At 48.1% G+C, this 24,389-nt stretch overlaps 1 protein-coding gene across 1 annotated transcript in view; it reads right to left on the bottom strand.

Moving 5' to 3' along the window:
- Positions 1–98: 98 nt before the first annotated feature.
- Positions 99–24,389, bottom strand: part of LOC111081142 (nesprin-1) — a 110,533-nt gene continuing 86,242 nt past the window's right edge. The window contains 12 exon segments of the mRNA XM_041593742.1: positions 99–1,107; positions 1,335–1,402; positions 1,663–1,804; positions 2,533–3,159; positions 4,460–7,428; positions 8,876–9,133; positions 10,679–10,984; positions 12,064–15,126; positions 15,128–15,355; positions 15,357–19,244; positions 19,305–19,469; positions 19,912–20,022. Of these exon segments, the coding sequence (XP_041449676.1) occupies positions 867–1,107; positions 1,335–1,402; positions 1,663–1,804; positions 2,533–3,159; positions 4,460–7,428; positions 8,876–9,133; positions 10,679–10,984; positions 12,064–15,126; positions 15,128–15,355; positions 15,357–19,244; positions 19,305–19,469; positions 19,912–20,022 (12,066 nt within the window). The 3' untranslated portion in view covers positions 99–866.

The raw sequence follows: 24,389 nt of genomic DNA, 5'->3' as shown, positions 1-24,389 counted from the left end.
ACGCCTTGTAATTTGGGAGAAAGACGCTTAGCTGACCCCAAGCATTGGTTTTTGAATAGCTTTCCCAGGCATTTGGTCTATGTGGGTCATGATTTGTCTTGGGTTTTTTTTTGTTTTGTTAAGTTTCGTAGCCGATTGATGGCAACAGCAGCGGCTTGTGGCCATGTGGTAATGCAAAAATGTTCCACGAGATTTGCAAGACCGTGTTCACAATCCGCTGCTGCTGGAATTGCTCTTTAGATGATAAGGGGAGCGTGCGCTTATGAGTAAAATTTTCGTGTGCGTATTTTGATTTCGTTTTAGCTTAGTTATTTTATATACAAAATGTTGGGGGTACTCTATAGTTCTGGGTTCATATATATATGAATATATAAATTGTTTGCTGTGCAAATATATATGTATGTATAATGTATATATCGTTTTACAAAAGTGTTTCGTTACTTTGTCGTTAGTTTGAATATAGTTTCTCGTTCATTCACTTGTTGTGTTTCTTTATGCTCGTCGAGTCTAGGGTTTTGTTTTTGGGGTTATACGAGATTAGGTCTGTTTTAATCATTATGTACAATACAGATACAGATTTGTATTTTAATTTTAATTGAATGCCTCTAGCTACATAAACATATTAAACGGTCAAAAGGTGAAATTTACATAATTCCAAATATTTTCAAACAGGAAATTTCTTATAAAAGGCATTTTTGTCCTGCTATAGTCTGAATGGGTTTTGGTTATTTAAGGGGTTAATCTGTTATATATTTTAAGAATATTTTCTTGTTTCTTGCACTAATCCAATTTCAACTCGACAGCTTTGGTTTTGGTTTTGATTTTTGATTTGGATTTTTACTTTTTGTTTGACAGTTTTCGGGGGTTTACGTTGGCGGCGGTCCATGGGGATACGACAACATCGGCTCCAGACTCCGTGCAAATGTGTTGGAGAACATGCATGTATAGTCCTCACCGTGGGGCACCAGAGTTGCCACACCTAAAAGCAACAGCATGAGCGCCTGTATGGGCAGGGAGGCACGGGCAACGCGGCCTAGGAAGCGAGCACCGCGCGCCAGAACCGTGGTATTGATGACATCGCCATCGACAGCATCGCCATCGGTGTTGCTATAATAGGGTGGTAATCGAGATATACATTAGTTATGGATCATCACACAAATCACACATTTAACAATGACAAAATCATGCAAGAATGGACTAAACAGAACCACATATGTGCCCATACATATACAGTGGGGATAATGTAAGAGGTGCACATGTTGCTCAAAATCAAATCGATCTAATTCAATCTACGATGCATTCAACTGAAAAATTATACTTCTATCAATATTTACTTTGCATTTTCTGTGTTTGGTGCGGCGGCCTGCATAGAAGAGGTTGATAATGTAGTATTATCCAAAAGCTAGATTATGCCATAATGGAAAAGAAAGGAAATCAAATAAATTAAAAATAATATAAATCATAAATGGGTTTAATTTTGTTTCAATTTTTGATGGGTCTTCCCATTATATGGTACACTTGTCAATTCATTTTGGACAGCCAATTCGTTTCACTTACGTTTGGTGCGCTTACAAATCAACAAATAAAACAAATTTTTTTCTTTTTTAAGGACAATTCAAGTTCTTGAACGGGAACCACTTTAGGACTTGGACTTGGACTTACCTCACTCGACAACATGTGCAGCGGCACACCAAGATTGTCGCCCTCGTAGCCGAGCACTGCGCCCAGCTTCACAATGTAGATGCCGGAGAGACGACGCAGGGATTGCAGACGCAGACGGAGATCGGTCAATCTGGAAAGGGTTCTAGAACATTTAAAACATTTGCCAACGGCCCTTGCGATATATGTTTGGATGAAGGGTTAGAATGGGCGGACGAAAGAATTTTGAGTACCAAAAAATAACACAAAAAAAAAATAAATATACATACGCAACAAAAACAGCAAACACAAAATGTTGTTTATAGGCATAGGATACGATTTGATACTGATTTTGTTTTTTTTTTTTTTTTAACTAAACAAACACTAAATAAATGAACAATTATCATTTTTAATAGGTAGAAGTGTCCTCTGGTCGAGGGACATTCAAAGTGAAAAGATGTGCCGAAAGTTGAGATAGTTTTTAGTATAATTTTGTTTGAATAATGTTGATCAATTTTTGTACAGGAATGTGTGTTTCCAAAAGAGGTTTTCGTGGTGTAATGTAAAAAAAAGCATTAAAGGCCGATATCTTTTGAAATTGAAATGGAATAAGCACATGGGGAAAGTTAGGAAAGATCTATCTAATAGAATTCAATAAGAAATAAACTACTTAAATTAAGATTATCATATTGAAATTGGCAATAATTATACAAAGATTAAAAAAAAAAAAAAAATTCACAAAAATAAATTCCGCCCAACTAAAAAAAGTTCTATACAGCCCATCCCCTTTTTTTATTTAAACCTAACTCCTAAAATCTTAGACATTTCTAAGCTCAAGCGGCACCTACGAATCGTTTCGTTCCGCCCTCGAAACTGGCACCTGGGAGACCTTACCTTTCATAGGTATGTTGGGACTGTTCCTCGGAGCCTTCGACAGAGCGCAGTAGCTGATCGGCAGCATCCTGTAGACTCACTACACGCGGCTCACAACGTTCCAATTCGGCGCGCAGATCCTTGAATTTCTTGAATTTTGTCTCAAGGACCGAACGCTCCTCGGTGAGATCCACGGGCTCGGAGGCCTTGATGTTCTGCTCAGTACGCTGCAACCAATCGACCAGCTCATCGATGGTCTGATGGAACTCACTGTTGCCCATGAGGGCGGTCTGGAGAAGAGCCTGCCATTTGGTGGCATTGATGCAGACATTATTCCAGCGCTCATTATCCGCCTCGAGGCGAGAGCGCAGCTGGCGGGCCTTCTCCGTGTCCAGGGTATGGGTGGCCAGATGATCACCGACCACATTCAGCGACGAAATGATCGACTTGTGACTCTCCAGATCCAGCAAGAACTCGCGATGATCCTGTGTCACATCCTCCAGCAGTTCAATGTTGGACGGTGGCGCCGATTGAGCCTTTTGGGTGCTCTCGGCGAACTGCAGCCACTGCTCCAGGCGCCACAGATCGTTGTCGATCTGCTGCCAGTTGCGTTGCGTGCAGAGCGGACACGTTAGACGGCCGACCTCGCTAAGGAAGACAAAAAACAAAATCAAATTAGTGAAATATACAATAAAGCGATGGTTATCTTTTTATTGTTAGCATAAGCTGGGCCATGTTAATAGCTTTAATATAGCTTTAATTTGCCTTTAAGCAGCGGCAGCTTGAGCATCATAATAGTTCTCTATATCATTTGCTGTGCTCCACCCTGGAGTCTGGCAGTCATTTGGGTAGCATCTGCCAGCTTTTGTCTAGTGGAGGACTCTCCCCCACCAAAACACACAGAACACACAGGAGTGGTGCACAGCAGGAGATAGAACTACAATTGAGGAGCAGGCAGGCAGGCAGGCAGGCAGTCAGGCAGGTACATATGTATATGTATGTATTAAGCAAACACTTACTGTATGCAGTTGTATTTGTAGGACGCAGGTAGTAGGCACCTGGTATCATGGCATCATGGCATCATGAATGCGCACGTTCGTTCAAGTTAAGCATTTTTAAGGTGAGATGTTTAAAAGAGTGTTTATGCGTGTCGTGTCGTGTGTGTGTCGTACGAGTATGTAGGTGTGACAGAGAAGTAGGCAACAGCGAGAGATGGAAAGCAATAAAACATTTTGTTAGTCAATAAACACAACAGCCCAAACACCAATAAAAACATAAAGATCGCGAATTCGGCTGGGCCGAAAGAACAGGTCAAAGAACTTGCAAAACCAAAGAAGAATTAAATTAAGGATTAAATGGACTAATAAAATCATCAAAATAGAAACCCCATCCATAAAATTAGGAAACACTAAATGTTTTTCATTCTCTTTGGCTCTCTTTCGCTTGTGCATCACGGGGCAGAACATCGCTGTACCGCGTTATGTGGGACAATTAAACCAATAACCAATGTAATTTTGGATATGTTAACCATTACTTTAACCGTACTGGAAATGCATTAAGATCACTGTACACAAACACAAGTCATCTGTTATAATATAATCCATTATACAGGATGCCGTTTGTCTCTCAAAAATCAGTTCATTTAGGAGCAGTTGAGACACAGAATAAAGAATGGATCTATAATATGCCACTTTCACTCCACATTAAATTTTATTTATTGACTTTAATTTTGTATATTCGGATCAAGAGTACACATGAGCACACCAGTCAGCTGCATTCATCTTGAAGGCTTCAGATTCAGATTCAGATTACTCTGGTAGCATTAGCGAATGAAATTCCACCACAAAATAAAAAAAAACACATAAAGAACGCAAGCGAAAACTAAAAGGGATCTAGGGTTTTTGCAAGTCTTCAATAAAGGTACAATCTGGGAATGGATAATGCTTACCTTGCATTCTGATCGTGCTGCTGTCGCGCCTTCCACTGCGACTGCAGTGTGTCAAAGCGCAACGTGAGCTCTGAGACGGTTTCGGACTGGGCGGCCTGGTTGTCGGCCTGGCATTCGGTTAGGAGCAGATTGCTGAGATGCTTGACTAGTTCCGTCGAAGACTGGGCATTGCCCAGCAGCTTGGCTATCTTCTGGGGGCCCGGCTTGCGTGTCTTGTCCACAATGGTGCGCTGCAGCTCGTCCAGATTGTTCTGGCACTCGGCAATGGCCGTCTGCAGCTCCATGATGTACGCATCCTTGGCAGTGATGGAGGTCTCGCGCTGCATCTGCTGGGCCTGGCGCATCTTCCGCTGTGACAGCGTGTTCACCTGAACGGCAGCATTGGCCGCCTCGCTGACTGCTACGGCGGCACCTTGAGCCGCTCTGGCCAGCCAACTGGTCTTCAGGGTGACGATTCGTGTCTGAACTGTTTGCCAGAGTGTTGTGTAGACGGTCATCAGTTCGAGCATCTGCTTCAGCTGCTGCTGCGGCTGCTGCTTGGATCGTGTCTTGGCCTCCTGGGCCAAGGCATCCGCTTGCTGGACATGCTTTTGGGCATCCTGCAGCTTACGCTCCAGGCTCTCCAAACGCTGCAGCACCGCCTTGGGCTCTGCCCTGGCGTTCTGCTGATCCTCGCCCGCCGGGCTGGGCAGTTGCTCGAGGGCCTTCTGTATGGCCGTCAGGGATTGAGTGGCCTCATGCTGGGCGGCATGGAACTCTCGCAGCACCTTGGCATCCTTGTCGATGGCATCGAGCAGGGCATGACACCGTGGCGTCAGTTGGCGCCACTTGCTCAGCATCACCTTGGTGGGCAGCGTGAGTTTCTGTATATTCTCGGGCTCCACACCAGTGCCCATCGTCAGCTTGGCGTAGGTCTGTTCCAGATGCCGCAGATTCACCGACTGGCTGTCCAGTTCGTCCAGCTTGGAGCGCAGCTCCTTCTGGCGCTCCTCCAGCTTCTGTTTGCCGCTGGACTTGTGGTCGCGCTCGTAGCCCGCCAGTTGCGTTTCCTGCTTGCCCAGCCAGTTCTTGTGCTCGGCCGTCTGTTTGATCAGGCTCTGCAGGAGGTTCCATATACTGAGGATGCGCTGCTTACGCTCCGCGGACTGGCTGCACACGTTCTTCCAGCGCTGCTCCAGATTCTGAGCGGAGGAGGCCAGGCCGGAGGTGTTCACCTGAGTCCGCCAGCTGTCGGCATCGTTCAGCAGCATCTCGACGAGATTCAGGACCTCGCCGACATTGCTGCTGTGGTGTTCGATGGATCGCTGGATCTGCTCGTGCTCCTTCAGCTTGGCCTCGATCACGTTCGGGGTGTAGCTCTCGAAGCTGAGGGGCTTGTCCAGCTGCGACTCCACCTCGAAGAGCCAGGCCCTGATGAGGGCTATCCGCTCCTCCAGCCGCAGCAGCGTCATCTTCAGCTCGCCGATCTTCGTGGCCCGCTGCTTGCACAGGTACTTGAGTCGCTGCCAGCGATCGATGAGGGCATCGCTCTGCTGCTGCACCTGGGCCCGCACCTCGGGCTCCTCGGCGTACAGCGAGAGCAGCTCCCGACTGGTGGACAGCAGCCATTCGCGCTCCTTGTCGCGCAACTGCAGCTCCGCATTGACTTGCTGCTCCAGCTGCTTGGCTGCCTGCTCCGGATTGGCCATGGCCGAGACATCGGCATCGCGTTCGACACGATGCTCGAGACGTTGCAGCCACTGGGAGATGCGTCCGTAGCGGATCTGGTAGTTGGCTTGCAGGGACAGCCGCTCGTCGATGCTGTTGATGAGGCTCGCCAGCTGGTAGTCGTGGTCCGCGTGCTGCTGCCACAGCAGCCAGTTGCGCTGACGGATGGTCTTCATGTCGTGCGGACTGACGCACTCCTTCAGCTCCTCCTGGGTGACCGTGAGGCTCTCCAGGGCCGGCACCTGTGCGCCCAACTGGACGCGTTGTGCCCGCAGGGCTTGCAGCAGCTGCTCAATGGCCGCCGGTTGGCTGGGCTGGGATTCGCTGCTGCTGTCCAGCAGTTTTTGAGCGGCTCCAAACTCTTTTTGGAGCTGCAGCACACGCTGCTCGTAGGTCTCCGAGAGCTGGCTGATGCGGTGCAGGAATCCCTGCCAAGTCTCGAGGGCGGCGCGCAGATTGTTGATGCGCTGCCCGATGCTCGCCTGCTCCATGCGCATGGCGGTGGACAGGGCCTCGTCGCAGTGGCGCGACAACTGTTGCTGCTGCTCCTGCAGGGACTTGCTCTGCTGCTCGCCCTGGTCCAGCTGCTGGAGCAGACCGTCCAGGCGGCTCTTGAGGTGCGGCACCCGCTTCAGGTGGATGTAGCGCAGTTGGAGATTGTTGCGCTCCGCCTCGCGCTGTCGCAGCCAGTCGAGCAGGGCCGCCAGCTGCTGGCGGTAGGCGTTCCAGCCGCTCACACGACGCTCCAGTTCCCCGTTGCGTTGCATGATCCGCGACAGCGTTTCGTTGTGCAGATTGGTCAGCGCCTTGTACTGCTCCGAGAGCTCCGACTCGAGGGGCGTCTCTGCGAGCACGCTCTGCTGCGAGATCAGCAGGTTCTGGTGGATGGCGCACAGCTGCTGCTGCTCCCGGAGACTGCTGTAGTCCTCGGGTATGGCACAGGAGAGGAAGGACTGGACATGCTGCAGATACTGACGCCACAGGCGCAGTGCCTCTGAGCTGTTCTGGCTGCGGGCCAGCCGCGTCGACAGGCGATGGTACTCCTGGAACGTGTCCTGGAATATCTTCTGCCACAGGGCCAGCACCTCCAGAATACCGTCATCGGCGCCGTTGGTGGGTGCCACCTCATTGCTCTGCTGCTGGCGTTCACGCAGCTGTCGCAGCTGCTCCTCCGTACGGGCCAGAGTCTGCAGATGGGCACGCAGGGCGGCCAACTGCTCCTCGCTCTCCCTCGGCGTTTGCGGTGCCTCACGTGTTATGTCCTGCAATGGGGCGAAAAAAGAGAGAGAGAGAGAGAGAGAGATACATTTATTAGTACTGTACATTTCATTGCTGGTCAGTTGTTTGTGCATCGCTAAATGGCCTGACCCTAATATGGGCTGCACTCCGTTGTCTCCAGTTACCGCTGGCTGGCTTTGGCTTTGGCTCTGGCTCTGGCTCTGGCTCCACTGCTGCATGGCTTCGCCTCAAAACAATGAAACATTGACAGGCACGTTGGCAAACTCTTTCTGCCACCGACTGGCAATGACCTCATGCCAACGACACGCGCTCTCTGTACCTCTGGCTCTGCCGCCTCTGGCCAACTTCAATTGTCTCGAGGTGCAGTGGGAGGCGGCGGCACGCTCTAAACTGGTTGTGGGGCACACAGGTGTAACGGACAAAAATGGATGCACCTTGGTGCACAGTTGCTTGGAAATACCTGCTACTACGCCTAATAATTTGGAAATATTTTTAGCAACAATAAGCATAATCGATATCGATTTTTGAGAATTTTATGCAACAAAATTCGTTGTCTGTTGTCCCTTAAATAATTTACCTTTCATCAAATGTAAAAATTTTGAGTCATAGAATTTGTAGTCTAGAAAACAAATCATACATATATCTATATCTATATCTCGTAAATATAACTATTTTGTTTTTAATTGTAATGTTAAATCCCAAGTTACAATCAATAGCTGTAGAGCCACAATGCCCTCATAATATATATGGGGCTTTCCAGAAATCATTCAAATCGTCCTACTATAATTGGCATTGCATTTAACCAAGCTAAAACTTTATTTGTGATCTATAAACCAATCATGCGACGTCTTTTTATGCCCCCAACTACCCATTTAATAAAGCAATACCGTTTCTGTTTCATCAAATATTCAGCATCTTCAGTTCAGTCCTCACTCAGTTCATTCAGCTGGCAGTAGAGAGTGTCAGTTACAATTTTATAAGTCTATCGCCACACCCAAAATATCAAACATCAGGTCACGCCCTGCCGTGGCATCAATCAATAATGAGCCACTGTGACTCGGCGGCTCTGTGGCTCTGTGGGGTGGTTGCCGGGTGCCGGTAGCACTGTGAGTGTTAGTATTGTACACGAAAAGTTTTTCAACTTTTAACCCACTTAAAATAGCATGTCCTTCGTATGGGATTAACAACAACAACAGCAACAAACGACACGGGAAGCTAGCTACCTGCTGGCCGGCTAGCCAGAGCCGCGTGTGTTTTGTTGCTCTATTTGTGTGGGAATTTCCACACGCCCCAAACGCCCCCACCAGCCCAAGCAACTAGCATATGCCAATATCCACATTCGTATTCCCAGTTATAATCGATAGATAGATAGATGGCTGGATGGATGGATTTCCCCCCATTTGCACATGTTTTTTGCTTTGTTCTTTTGGTTTTTTGGTGTTTTTTTTTTCATTTCCCTGCAACACTCACCTGCTGCACATTGTTGAAGTAAAACTTGGCCTGTGTCACCTCCTTGTCCAGTTCTTTGCGCTCCTTGTCCTGCGTTTCGGCCACATTGGCCAATGTGGTAATGGCATCTTTGCATTCGGTCAAACGTTGACCCAAAGCATCCAATTCGCCCTGCATCAGGGCTGAAGCATCCAGACCCACATCGGCGGCTATCTTGGCCACAATATCACGCAGTTCCAAGAGTCTATCATTCTGTGTGGTCAGATTATCTTGACAGGCCTGCGAGAAGACAGATAGAGAAAAAGATGGAGATGAAGATGGAAATCAAGTTAGTTAATGACTGCCAAAAACCTACTTAATTATATACATTTTTCCCAAAAAGAGAATCCGGTTTCTTCAATAGTTTAAGCTTCTTTTGGTACGAGTATAAGAGGAAACCTCACACACTCTAGCAAATTGAAATATATATTTTGGATTGCATGCGAAAATGTCACTCGTCTATATTTAGATCAACAAATACGTATAGACCATACATACATATATACTCATGCTATATACATGTGCTCAACAAATAGTATTTAGCTCAAGCCGGCCGGGTCTGGCCGGTCAGCCCTTATCAATTGTCATGCACCGCACCAGCACCATTTCTCCCACCCCCCCCCCCCCCTGTCCTGCTTGACAAAGTGTAATTAGGGCCCCGCACACCGAGAGCGAGAGAGCGGCGCACTTTCGTTTTCAATTTAGAAGAAGAAAAACAGGTCATGCTTCGTTCTGTTCCGTTCGTACGAGTATTTCTAATTTAAAGGCAAGCGCATTACGCGTGTACTGCTGTGTAGTGCCAGAGCCAGAGCCAGAGCCCTTCATGTGCTGCTTGTGCCCTATGATATCATCTGTAGAATATGCGCCCCGATGCTTTATCGCCGGAACATGGGGCATAGGCAAACAAAAACAAGCCCAGAATTTGGCATTGAAAAATCAGCCAGCATAGTGCGAGCAGTTTGGAAGTTTGGAATTAAATTTATCTTTTCATCCCGCGCCGGAGGTGGGAGGCTCAAGGCATGTTTTCGGACCTGTTCGCGGTGGCTTCTGTTGATAAAGCAGCTACTCCATACATACATACATATGTATGTATGTGCACAAGTAATATACGAAATTCTGAATACTTCGAGACCGGGTTGATAAACTCTCCTTCTCCCAAAAAAAAAAAACCTTCCATTTCCCATGTGAAATGACAGTTGGCGCTGTCCAAAAATATAATTACAGCAAGGCGGTACACGACGACCCTAATGATCAATAAACACACATTGAACAGCGACCGGAGACCGGCGACCGGCGACTAGAGTATGCGTTAATTTTTTAAGTAAATACCGAAAAGTATACGAAATCAGTCATCGCACAGTTTGTGTGTCTATTTGTTCGAGCATAATTTATGATACAAACGTAACCGCACACACATATTACGGCCCGCCCGCCCCCTCGCTCTGGAGGCTATTACCAACCGATTACATTGACGCGTCCTAAAAAAATACGGGCAAGGTAGATATGGAACTGGATAGTACTACGGAAAATCAATGTAATTATAGGTACGAGTTGTAGTAGGTCTGTGGAGAGCAATTAAAGCGTCACATTTCCGGTTCGTTCTCGTTTGGCGCCTAAAAAAAAAATCAAACAGTCCAGCGCCCTCCACCCACACACATATTGGGTGGGAAACCCAACCAAACAGCACCAATGTACTCCTACGGCGGGTATTGGTTGGGTGGGTCACGTCATCTACATCTACTTACAATAATACACACACACACACGAGGTGTACGAAAGACTTACCTTGGCATGTTGTAGGGCATCCAAGGGCTGCTCCAAGGACTTGACCGTATCCATTTGCTGGTCAATGGAACTTTGAACGGCCGCCGAGGCGTTGCGATATTTATCCCAGAGTTCAACGGCTCGCTGGTAGCGTGTGCAGAGCTGCTGCAGATTCTCGGTGGTGTCATTCCAGGCAACTACCGCATCCTGCACAGCCGATTCGATCTGTTCGACAATTTGCACATCACAGCTCTCGATCAGGGGCTTGGCGGCGCCCTTAAGCTCATCGATCAGCTCTTCGCGGTTGTGTAGATCGCCGGCCAGTCCCTAACGGATTGGACGGATATTCAAGAGATGGATGGATTAGGGATTAGTTCACATGTATGTTTAAATGGGGATTTCTAGACCACCGACGAGACGAATGCGATACGCGCCCGGTTCGAAGCTAACGACAACTGCGGCGGCAAAAAACTTGCCACAGAAAGAGCAGAGAGCAGATAGAGAGAGAGAGAGAGAGAAGCCCCAAAGCAAAAGCTTACGCTAAAGCTTCGATAAGCTTTGATACCGTGAAGAATGTAAGGAATGGGAGGTATCACGAATTCCTAATCAAGTTTGTCACGCATACAGCAACGAATGAATACATATATATCCTACGAATGCTATAGCATAAGAGGGAACCGCTTAAAGAGCGTAGCATCACGAATATTCAAAGAAAACTTCTTCATAGGGATTGATATCATAGAAACAATTATTTGAAAAGTAAACGTTGAAATTACGTTTAATAATTAATTATCCTTCGATTGTGGTTTATGTGAATGCTATTTAATATTTAATATATTCTCGAAGGCACAACGAAAACTTTTAAATATGAATAGACTTTTTTTGTGGGTCAGTTACGAACTTAATTACACAATTATGCTATACCACTTGAAGAAGAGGGTCATTGTACAGCACTCAAATTAGATGGAAAGATTCTTCAAAGCTAAACTTTTTATTAATTCATTAACTTTTCATTTTTCATTCCAATAATGGATATTTTTTCGAACCTTTCAGACAATTTTTATCACTGAACTTTCAATAAACTTTGATGGCATTAAAAAGTGAATGAAAATATTCGTGTAATTTAACTAATTCAGAGACAAATAATTATCCAGCGCGAATGCTCAAAATAAACTGATTGAGAACACGAAAAGTAACCATCTTTTGTAGACATTTTCGATTGGGAAAAACAAGAAGCAGCCTCACGCTGATGCTGCTGATAAGCATAGGGAAAACGGTAGAGAAAATTCCGCACAGCAGGTAGCCAGATAGACAGATAGATAGCCTTCTATTGTATTGTATCTCACGAGTAAACAAAGTCATAAAAGGGGCTGGAATGGGACTGGTAGACGGGGGGCAGAACTTACCTCTAATCTTTCGGTGGCTTTCCTCAGTCGCTCGTAGTCCACTTGTCCGTGCACGCGAATCAGTTCCATCATAAAGTCCGTCTCCTGCACTGAGCCATGGACGAGCTCCAGCTGACGTTCGTAGCGGAGCCACATGGCCAGGCGATTGCGGAGTATGGCCATTATGTTGGTGCACTTGCTCTCGAGGAAGGCGTGATCGTCTTGCAGTTGGGAAATGTCCCGCTCGAGCTTCACCGGCGACACGGACATCTTGAGGCGCATGGGCAGGGTGTGCAGCATCTGGCGGATGCGCATGATCTCCTGCCAGCTGGAGACGAGCTCCTCGCCCACATTCTGACAGTCGGTGACGGCCTTCTCGAGGACATCGGCACCCTGGCGCTCGGCCGCCTCGCACTCATCCAGAATGACAGAGATCTTGGCCTGATGCTTGCGCTGGTTGCTGATCCCCTCCTGGATGGCCTGCAGCTGATCGCGCAGCACGGAGGCACCTTCCAGCTCCTCGGCTATCTGTGTGGTTATCTTGTGCGACAAGGCAAACAGCTCGCCGATCTTCTCGGGCTCGATCGTCGCCGGCTCTTGCAGTCCAATGCGTCCCAGTTCGTTGCCAATGAAGCCGACGCGTGTGCGCAGCACCTGGACGCGCTCGATGTAGAGACAGAGCTCCTCCTCGTTCTTGATCACGCCCTTCATGCTGGTCATCGTCAGATAGATCTCCTGCAGCTCACGCTCCACCAGCTTCAGTTTCTCAGCCGCTGGCATTTCCTCCGACGACAGGCACTCGACAATATTGTGTTGGATCTGTTCGATGGCCTGGGCCACCGCCTGCCAGCGATCCTCCAGCTGGGCATGGAACTGACGCTGCAGCATCTCATCCGCGAGCGGAATAACCTGCAGAGACTTCTCAAAGCTGTGCCCGGCCTCGTTGCGCACGTTGTTGTGCAGCTCGAAGCGTGCCTTGATCTCCCAGAACTGACGCATATGCTCGATGGGCTGCTGGGTGGGCTGTGCCGGTATCTGTATGTGGCGCAGCTCCTGCTCTGCCTCGCGCACAAAGGCCTCCAGCTTGTCCGTCTGCTGCTCGTACTGCACCCAGATCTCCTTGAAGACCAGCAGGCGGTGCAGATACAGGGCCACCTCCTCGCGCAGCTTCAGCAGCACAATCAGCGCCTCGTTGGTTTCCTCCACCAGATTGGGCGCCTGCACCAGCTGCTGCAGTTTGTTGGCTATGCCCGAGAGCTGCGTCATCTTCACATAATGATGGGAGATGTCGTTGCTCAGGGACTGATAGAGCGTCGTGTACTGATCGTAGTCGGCCGATGTCACAGTCGACAGATCGGGCACCCGCTGCTGGGCCACCTGCAGCCATTGCAACTCGTCGCGCATTCCCTTCTCGAGGACGGTCCAGCGGGAGGCGGCCTGCACCAGCTTCGAGGAGCGTTCGGAGGCCTTGTCCAGCAGCTGGGTGGCTCGGTTGTACAGCTCCTTGTGCAGGTCCGAGTGCTTCTCACGCGTCTCCGTGTCAATGTTCTCCTCCAACGATTCCAGCATGGCGCGGCAGTGGCTGAGGTTCACAAAGAACTTGCGCTGCTTCTGTACTTCGTTGTTCAGCTGCTCCAGAGAACTGGACACAATGGGACACTCGACCAGCTTGTCGGCGAGCACCGTGATGTTGGTGAACTCCTTGAGGGTCTGTTCGTACTCCTCCGCCAGCGATTGCAGCTGGAGCAGACGCTCTCGCTCGGCCTGGATGTTGTTGCCAATGTTCTTGCTCGTCTCGAAGGCGTTGTGCACATCCTGTGGCATCTTCTTGCCGGGGAAGTCGCGCTGGAAGGCTCGTGCATTCTGCAGTAGATGCCCCAGCTGCTGCTGGGCCTGCTCATGCTCCTGCTCCAGCTCATCCAAGTGCGAGAGTTTGGCAGACAGCGGATAATCCTGATTGGTCACCAGCTCGTATCGCTGCTGCAGCTGCACCAAAACGGTGGACACATCATTCAGCAGCACCTCAAAGCTGTGCCACTTGTCCAGATCGTTGCTGTCCTGTGCCTGATTCTGTTGCGTCACCTGCTCCACGGCCTCGACATGCTCCTTCAGTGTGTCCACACACTGATGCAGCTCGGGCTCCTCTGTCTTTGACAGCTGCCTCTCAAGCTGATTCACATTCTGCTTGATCGTGTGCAGCTCCTCGTTCAGCTGGTTGTAGTTGTCCAGCTTCTGCTCGGAGGGTCCCTCGTTCGAGTTCTGTCGAATGAGATACACGCGATACTCGATCGTCTCCAGCCACGTGGATACCTTTTCGATTACCGTGATGACTGTCGTCTGTATGATCGTCTTGTCGCCGCTGTGCAGAGCCGCATCTAGATTCTGCAGACCCTCGTTGACCTCCTGCAGACGCTGCTCCGTGGGCAGCTCCTTGATCTGCTCCGAAAGCGTAGCCAAGTGCAGGACATTGCTCAGTGGCGTTGGCGTCGCTGTCGGCTGTTGTCGCTGTTGTTGGGGTGTCGCCTGTTTCAAGTGCTTGATGCGATCTCCAATGGTTTCCACCAGGATGTTGGCTTTCCTCTTCTGTTGTCCGGGATACGGCTGCTGGCTCTCGCTCGTGATCAGGGCCTGGGAGAGTTCCTGGGAGGGCGACGTCTTTGGCTGGAACCAAATGCTACTCTGCTGCTCGCTGAGATTGTCGGGCCCTGGGGTGATGGGCACCACCACCAGTTCTTCTGTGGGCGAGGACACCTCTTCGATGGTCACCGATGACGTGGGTCCCGCTCCACTCCGGCTCGTTCGGCTGCTCTGCTCTGCAATGCTCATCTTGTTCTGCTCGATAATGTGCACCGGCAGATCGGGATACTCGTCGTACACCCGCGTTGTCGTGATCTGCAGCTGAACTCGTTGCGGTGGCTTCGCTGGCTCCACTTCCACTGGTGCTGCGATCTCTTCTGGTGCAACATGCGGCACCTCTTCCATCTGCTGATTGGTGGATACCACAATACCCGACTCGGACAGCAGTTCGGGTGCTATTTCCACAGTCACACTGATCTGAGGTTCTTCTTGCTGCTGCTGTCGGCTGCTCCTGCTCCTTCTTTTGCTTCTTTTTCTTATCCTTCTTGGTGCGCTTCTCTGGCTTGGGCAGCTCCATGGTCTGTGTGTACTCATAGACCGTTGGCTCGGCCAGAGAGCCGGCATCCGAGTCAGCTGGTATCGCCACCGTGGTCTTCACCTCCAGTTCGTATGGTTCCGAAATGGAAATGGAGTTGGACTCATCCAATGACTGGGGTTGCTGCTGATCGCACCTGTGTGCTTGGTGCTGTCGTCTGTGCCTCACCATCGGCAAACTGCACCAGTTCCGTTGTTGACGTTGCCTCGTGGGCAGTGTCTGGCTTCACGGCGACGGCCAACACTTCTGTGGGTTCGGGCGTGGTGGTCTGCACATGCGTCTCCGTGGTCGTTGTGGTCTCGGTGAACGTTGACTGCTCTGCGGTGGGCACTGGCAGATCGATGGTCATCTCCTTGACCAAGTCTTGGACAAGTGACGGTACCACATCATCACTGCCTGGCTCTCGCTGACGCGGCGATTCCCTGGGCGTTGTCTGCAGCTCCTTTTCAATGGTGGTCGTCACAGTGGTTTGACTGGAGATCTCAACGGTCTCCGCTGGCTGGCCACTGACTTCCGTTTGCATTTCGGTGGTGGATACCTCCACGGTCCGCTCATCGCCGCGTGGCGTTGTCTGCGCCTCAGTCTCGGCAATCTCAATGATCAGGGTCTGCGACTCCATCTCCTGGTTCTCGGGTTGGATCTCCAGACTCGTCTGCGCTGCCGTCTCATCCAATTTCGGTTGATGCTGCGGCGATGTCTGCACGGACTTGATGTCCTGCTCAATCTTTGCGGTAGCTTCTACGGGCGTTGTGGCACGTGGTGTCGTCTGCTGTTCCTCATCCTCAACGACTGACAGTTCCACAACTTCTGTGGGTATCACCAGCTCTACGATGGGCGCACGTGGGGACTCTGAGGGCGAGGAGACGACTGCATCTTCCACAATCTTCACCGAGTCATGGGCTGTGTCAATGTCCATGCTGGACAGATCGCTCTCGGCACTGATCTCCACAATGGATTCGTGGCGCACTTTGTCCACTGGCTCCGCCTTCTCGGAAACAGACACTGCCTCAGGTTCGGTTTCTGATTTTTGTTCTGGCTGCTCCTCCTCCTGCTTTGTGTCTCTTCTCTTCTTTTTCTTTCGACGCCGCTTGGCGTCGGCAGCAGGAGCTGCTGCAGCGGCAGCTGCCGTCTCAATGATGGTCATGCTCACCTTGGTGGTCGTAGCAGCAGCCTCTTCTTCTTCGTTGGCTTGCGGCCCCTTGCCCAGCACAACCTTGAGCACACCATCGCCATTATCCTCGATAGATGGGGCTGTAATCTGGTAGGTAGACTTTTGTGGGCTCGTTGAAGCGGCTGCCTCCCCAGAGATAAACAGTTGGGTGGCCACACGTACATCAGTCTCCTTTTCCGGGCTGTCTTCCAGGGTTGTCTGCACTGGGGCTGGCTCTTGAAGAGTGACTTCCACGCTTACAACTTCCGCTGGCTGCTGTTGGGGCTGGAGTACCGTTACTTCTGTGACTTCAACGGTAGGTTCTACAGCTGCTTCAACTGTTTCGGGTTCCTTTTCAAGCACTTGGGGAACAACTGTCTCTGATTGTACTTCAACCACCTGAATGGTGGCAGGTACAGTTTGGTGTTCCTTCAAGGCTCCTGCCAGCGTCTTTTCGGCATCCAGGAAACTCTCAATATCAGTCTTTATCTTTGGAACTGCTGTCTGCGATTCAGACAGAGCTTCCTTGGGCTGCTCCCCCCCAATGCTGGTCACTGTGGTGATGGTCTTAGTTATTTCAATGCTGCCAGTAGTCAAGGGCTCTGGCACTGTCGCTGTCTCTGCCTTTGTTTCTGGTTTAGTCTCTGGTTCTGTTTCAGGCTTTGTCTCAGTCTCAAGTTCTATCTTTTCTGTGGGTGATTGTGGCTCAAATTCATAGTTCTCCAGTGTTAGAGAGTTGCCCGTCTCCGGGCTTGTGGGCCAAATGGTTTCCACAGGCATGGATTCTTCTTCTCTAAATTCTGTTGTGATTATTGCTGCTGGTGCTAGTTCCTCATCGTGTTGTGAAAAGTCAATGTTGGTGGCATTCAAATGATGTTCCAGTGGCCAAATTTCATGGATATCTTCCACCACGGGTTCGGTAGTGATTCCTGTGGTTACATCGACGATATCTACTGGATTGGCTGCTGCTGTTTCTGTTGTAGTTATTACATCTGTTGCTGCAACATTAACGATACTGATGGATGTAGTAGTGGGAGTAGTAGTGGCAACATCTACTGGTTCTGCAACATCTACTTGAGAGGGTGCTGGTGGCAACTCTACTGGTGCTGGTTCTTTGATCTTTGTTTCTGTTGGTGGTGTCTGTTGTTCTGGCTGTTGTATCTGTTCTGATTCTTGCTGTATCTGTATCTGTACCTGTACTTGCTCTTGTTCTTGTTCTTGTGGTGTGATTATTGTTTCTGTGGTGGAGGTGACGTGGGTAGACTCAATATCAAATACCTGTTGCGGCGATTCTGCAGCAACTTCTTCAATGGTCACGCCCGGCTCTTGCATCATCCGTTGGAACTCCTCCTCGGTGACCATTTTCCCATTGATTGTGCGCACAATATTCACATTGATATGCGGCGCCGTCTCCTCTTCGGTAATCTCAACCTCTTCGGGCTCCTCAATCACCTCCTCGGTTATGTGCTCCTTCCCATCGATGATAACCACACGCTTGATTATCTTGCGCGTCTTGCGGATCACCTTGCGGGTCACCTGCTGCACAACAGCCCGAATGGTGCTGGTACTGCCGCCGCCAATCAAGTGTGCATCTGCACCCGGTTGTTCTCCCACAATCTCCTCGTACGTCTCAATCGTTGGCTCCGTTTCAAACTCCTGAACGGTCACCGCCTCTGGCTGGGTGGCATCTACAAGGGCGCCACGCGTTTGCTGTGTAACAACGGTGCGATAGCTGCCCTCCTGTGGATCCGCACTGGTGTCTGTCGTCTGCACATTCTCCAGATTGATCTGGCCCGTCGAATGCACCTCAATGTTGCCATCCGAGTCGCTTACAGTCTCAATGGAGCTGATCTGTTGCTGCTGCACGATCTGCTGGCGCGTACGCGTGACCTTTTTCAGGACAATATGCTTGGTGCCATCGGGTCCCACAATCACCTCGGTGGTGGTCTCGTCTGGCTCCACAAATGTCGTCTCAAATGCCTGTGGCACATTCTTCAGGATCAGCTCGGTGGCACGTTCCACATCGCCCTGGGGTCGCTGATGGTAGCGCGCCTCAATCTGCACATCTTCGGGACTGTCGGGTATATCCTTATTCAGGGTCGTGTCAATCTGTATGGTCGCCTGGCCATCCTGAATCGTTTGCGTCACCACTATGTTCTCGGTGGGTGTGCGCTCCTTTTGCGTTTGCTGGGCCACCTCAGCGGTTTCCACCACCGCCAAGGGCTCCTCCTTGAAGCTGGTCTGCGCCTCCACAGTGCTGGTTGCCACCTGAATAGGTGCCGGCGGCTGCGGCTGCTGCTGCTGCTGCAAGCTCAGCGATGTTTGCGTCTCCACATATACCCCACCACTGGGTGGCTTAACCTCCTCTTCGGGCATTGAGGTCGAATCAATTGTGTTCTCATTGGACTCTATCGATTCATGTGCCTCAATCTGGGTCGGGGGCTGTATCATGGCATCGGCCTGCACTCGCTGTCGCTGGGCCTCATCGCTCTTGGCCTTGCGCAGATCCACAATGCGCTTCTCGATGGTGAAAATCCGTGTGGTTGCCACTGTGATCTGTTCGCGCAGAATGATTATAATGCTCTGCAGCTGCTCCATCAGTGTGTTGGCCAGGGGGGCCACATCGGGCTGCGATTGCAGCTGTCGCGTCTGTTCCAACAGATCGTCCATGGACTGCTGGCGTTCCTTGAGGGTGCGCAACAATTGCTGGCTGCGTTCCACCTGCGACTTGAGCACCTGCTCATCGGTGCTGCTGTCCGGTGTGGTCTCAAACGATGCCAGCTCGGCGGACACCTCGTTGATCCATCGCTCTAGCTCCAGCAAATGCTGCTGGTACTGATCAATGTCCTCCTGCCGCTTCTTCTGCCCATGCATAGCATTCTGAAATACATCCGATTAATCAATGGAGACGACAGTAACGGCGTGGGGGGGTATACTTACGGCTAACATGCTGATGCCTTGTTGGGTACGACGCAGTAGCAAGTCAATACGATCTACGGTTTCGTTCAGTATGCGTTCAGTGCCAGGATCCGTGGGCAAATTCTTAGCCTGCTCTTTCAGTTGGTGGGCGTTCCTTTCGTGTACTTCCAGATTCCTTTGGATTAGCTATACATGCATCAAGTGATTGAGAATAATTATTTCAGATTCATTTGTTTGGTCAGAAATATAGTAGAGAATATTCTTGAAACTGTGTACTACATATATAAACCTACAGAACAATCAAAAAGGTTCGACTTCTACAAAAAGAAAACTGGACAACACTAAAGGTATATTCCTCTGACAGACACATTTCCTTCTGTTCTAAACAAAATTGTACGATTCTGTATGGAATGATGCGCAAATGTGTTATTAAAAATCATCGTCATATGACACACGCCAGCATCCAAAAATCGTTTACAAAAAGTTATGTACAGGTACAGGTTATGTGAGTACTTATGGGGGAAAACTCTAGCTACTGTTACTTATTGTCGAACATGCCTTGTTGTCAAGCATTCCAAAAAAGTGTTTGTTAAATGCCCGGAGATCTGGAGATCTCGCGTTATATTACCTTTAGTCCCTGTAGCATGCCCTCCAGGCTGCTCTGGTTCATGTTTGCGATGCCATCCTCGACGCTGGACAGCGATTGTAGCAGTTCATCGAGTTCTTGGTCAAATGTCTCCTATAATATTCGAAATTGTGTCGCAAATTTGGTTGGGTTGTGCGGGGTAGAAAGTGTGTGTTATTTTATTAATAAACATGGCAATAAATTTGAACATAATTCTTTGCTAAGGAATGGTTTTTTGTTTTGTTTCATTTGCTGTAAATATATTTGTTGCCGGCTTCTATACACATACAACATATTTACAGACAATAAAATATATGTATATTAAAGTAAAATTCAAAATGGATGCAATGCATACAGCCATACGAACAAAATGGTATTGGATTCGGGGAAATGCTCTTTAAAAATAGTAACTCTATTTAGGCGCTAGACTTAGGCTTCGTAACACATGCATTTTTGGCATAAATAATTATCTTAGTTGTATATGGTATATATATATAGTATTTATGTTTTCCTAGGCGGCATAGAATTTGATGTGAGAAAAGGCGTATAGACACAAGTACCATAAAAAAGCCTTATTTCTTATATCTTCAATTAAAGTCGGAAAGGAAAATGATATGCAAAAATGGAAATTAAACTTACATTCGCTTTTTTCTAGATTTCTATAGAATAAAATTAAAGTATAGATTTATACTCTTTCGCACACTTTTATTTATTGATATGTTCTATTGACTTTGGTTAACGTTCTGTTTCTGTTCTATTCTGAATGAACTACACACACTTTTGCACTAGTATCAAACATTTTTGTGGGAATTCTTGAAATATACAAAGTATTTTGCGATTTTCGCAGCGCCGTTCATTGCACATTGGATACACGGTAGAGACTAAAACTTGTAAAATAAACGGCAAAGGAAGGCTATTTTTGAGCAAACTAAAACGGAGCTGGGGGCTGCTGGGCTCAGCACCGCACCGCATGGACCGTATGGGATCGGTAGATGGATATATTTATAGCATAAACGGAACGCTTGCATTGCAAATTCTTGATATGTTGAACGTGGGACAGACAGGCGGCAGGGCGATAAGCAAGGCAATGAACTCGTAGTATATATAGATAGATATATTCTGCATTGGAAATACTATATTGTGCGTGCACGCACTTTTGTGTGCCACTGTGGGGAGTGGTGCTGAGTGAGGAGATAGAAGTGTGTGTGCTCGGTGCATGATCGATGTGTGCGTGTCTGTGTGTTCATGTGTTTTGAAGAAATATCTGCGAAGAAAACTACATACGGTAGTACGAGTATATACGCATAGAGATCATAGAGATCTCATCAGCTCAATATTAAAACGTGCATGTTGGTTAATATAGATTTTATTTCATAATTACTACCATTAGTAGTCACTGATTACTGGGCGTTTTACAATAGGTTAATATCAAATTAGTAAAAGGAACTTAACGAATGCAATTCAATTCTATAAATTACGGGTTATTTGTGCCTGTTTTTTAATAACTACAATTACTTTTTACTACTATGGTATATAAACTCAAAAAATAAGGCTTTTGGATGCATATTTAGCACAACAACAACACATACAATACAAAAAGAAAAACAAAAAAAAAAAAATGAAAGAAATAAAAAAACTTTAAAAACATAAAAAAGGAAAAAACATTTTTTCTTTAATTAAATTTACGTTAGTACTTTGTTTGGAAATTGCATTTTATTGGCATAGTAGTGGCAGTAACCCAGAACCATCACACACATGGGAAACATACTATTATGGGTCAGTGTGGATGATGCATGTGTGGTTCTGGTTGCTGCCACAACAGCAACAGCAGCGATTGCCATATAAAAGCCATGAACAAATACCGAAACCACATAGAAAAGCTGCAAATATTAGAATTATGAATAAACGAAGGCTCAATGTGATGTTCACCTTCTGGCTGTGTTGCTGTTGTTGTTGTGGATCGTTGCTGGTGTTGTTGGTTGTTGTTGTTGTCGTTGTCGTGCTGCTGTTGCTGCTGCCGCTTGTTGTCGATGGTGTTTCAACGGTTGTTGTTGTCGTTGTCGTTACGGTTGTGGTTGTCGTTGTGGTACGCTTAAGGACATTCGGATCATCCGAATCCTTGCTGCTCGTTGTGGCTGTGGCTGTTTCGGTTGCAACCTCTGCAGGCGCCTCAACAGCAACTATTATTGCTGTTTCCTCTGGCACCTCCTTCTGGAGTTGTTGTGCTGCTGCTGCTGCTGCTGCTACTGGTGTTGGCTCCTCTGGTGTGGTTGTTGTTGTTGTCGTAAGCTTATTGATTACGGCCTTGGCTACAGGCAGTAGAGCACTGGTTGCCACCAATGCTGTTGCCTGTGCCGCTGCGGCTGCCGCATTCGCCTTGGCGGACAGCGTGTGAGTTGTGGCGCTTGCCAATTGGATTAGTGCGTTTGCAGTAGCTATGTGGGGACTGGGACTGCTGGGGCTTGTTTCAGTGTCAGGGTCAGGGACTGGGACTGGTTTGGTTGAACTTGTGGGGTCAATGGTTTTAGTTTCGGTTAGTACAAATACACCTTCCTCTTGGATTGGTGCTGATTCTTCAACAGCAACATCAACATCAACTCCTAATTTTACCTGAGGCTTTTTCTGATCGGCTTCTAAAGCCAAATAAGTACTTTGATCCCGCCAATGACCTACACCACCTGGCAAATCGGTCGACATAAAATCTGATGAGCAGCTGCGATTATTCTGTTCGTACTGATCGTGTTCGGGTGTTGGAGTTATATTACCACTACTACCGCCGCTACCAGGATCTCGTCTATCGTTCGATTTATCATCGTCGTCGTTCGGCTTGCGTATTTCAGGCACAGTCGGTTTATCCCCGTCATCGTTATCGTCATCATCGTCGTCATTGTCGTCATCGTCATCATTGTCCTTCTTTTTGTCCGTTTTGTCAGTCACATCATCATCGGGTTTCTTGTCTTTGTCGAGTTCCGCCTCGGGGCTGGCAACATCAGCACGTTTCAATCTCTCAAACCGATCCTCGACTAAATCTGCACCGACGCCAGCTGATTGCCAATCGTCCAGATACAGATTCAGCCGCAACTGGTCTAGATTGCCACTGTTGGGTGGTGGTGGTGATGGTGTTGATGCTGCTGGCTGTTCCGTGGCGGTGGTAGGAATGATTGGTAATGACGATGATGTTTCTGGTTCTTCAGTCTTATCTACAACATGATCAGCCATCAATTCGCTTGATTCTGTAATCGTGGTCGTGCTTGTCACTACAGTTTCTGTAATGATGTCAGTCTTATGTTTATCGTCTTGAGTTGTTTCCTGAGCTTTATCCGTCGTGGTCGTGGTCGTGTCTGTGGAGGTCTTAGGCAACATTAACGCGAAAGCGTCTTCTGCCGGTAGTAGTTTACGGTTTTGGATTAGTTTAACGAAATTATCCTGGCTAAGATGCCACAGAAGATCGCTGGGACTTCTGCTGCTGGTCAATGTCTGAGTGGTCTGGGGTTCTTCTACTGATGTTGTCTCCTCAGAAATTTCTACAATGGGGGGTTCTATTTCTATTGCTTTTGTTTCCTCAACTATTTCTACGGATGGTTTTTCAACTGTAAGCAAATGCAACTGGCTAATGGAATCGAGGGCTTTGGGGGCTTGCGACAATAGATTTTCCTGATCAAGTTTTAAATTCAAAGCAAGTATTTCAGAATTGATTTGGGGTATTGTTTCGGGTTCAATTATCACATAATCATCTATCAATATATCCTCTTCCTTGGCAATAATTTTCTCTTCAACTAAAGTTGGTTTCTGTGGAATGCTTTCGACTTGCAACACTTGATATTGTCCCTCCAATATCTCGTATTTGGGATGCAATTTGATTGCTTCGCGATACAAGTGTTCAGTGAGTATTTCCAAATTGTTTTGGGGTTGTTTGACAGGTTCAATCAGATCAAGTGTTTCAGACTCAATCACTGGGGTGGCTGCTGTTGCTGGTTTACTAACAGATTGTGGTTGGGGCTCTACAATTTCGACAATTGTTGGCTCCACAGGAATGCTTTCCACCTGAAACTGCCGGTAGTATTGTCCCTCCAATATGTCATAACGCGGATGCAATTTGGTTCCATCGCGATACAGATTCTCGCTGAGTATTTCCAAATTATTTTCGGGTTCAAGTTCTATTGTTTTGGTTTCAATTACAATCGATTTGGGTTCGATACTCAACTCATTTGTATGGGTGGTTACCACCGTTGATACATATGAGGTTGTTTCCGGTTCATCCTTCTGAATATCCTCTACAATTGGTGTATCCTTATGCGTGGTCACTGTCGTTGTCACATAGGTGGTTGTCGTTGTGGTCACATTTTCTGTCTCATTCACATCGATTTGGGACTTGGGCTCCTGGAAATCTGTGGTTTTGCTCACCACAACAGTGGACCAAGCAGCTGGCGACTTTGCTTCCTCATCTTTTTGTTGGTTTTCCGGTGCTGGGAAGACAGTCG

Source organism: Drosophila obscura, unplaced genomic scaffold (assembly GCF_018151105.1).
Source record: "Drosophila obscura isolate BZ-5 IFL unplaced genomic scaffold, ASM1815110v1 contig_200, whole genome shotgun sequence".
Taxonomy (NCBI): domain Eukaryota; kingdom Metazoa; phylum Arthropoda; class Insecta; order Diptera; family Drosophilidae; genus Drosophila; species Drosophila obscura.
This window is presented reverse-complemented; position numbering and strand designations above follow the sequence as displayed.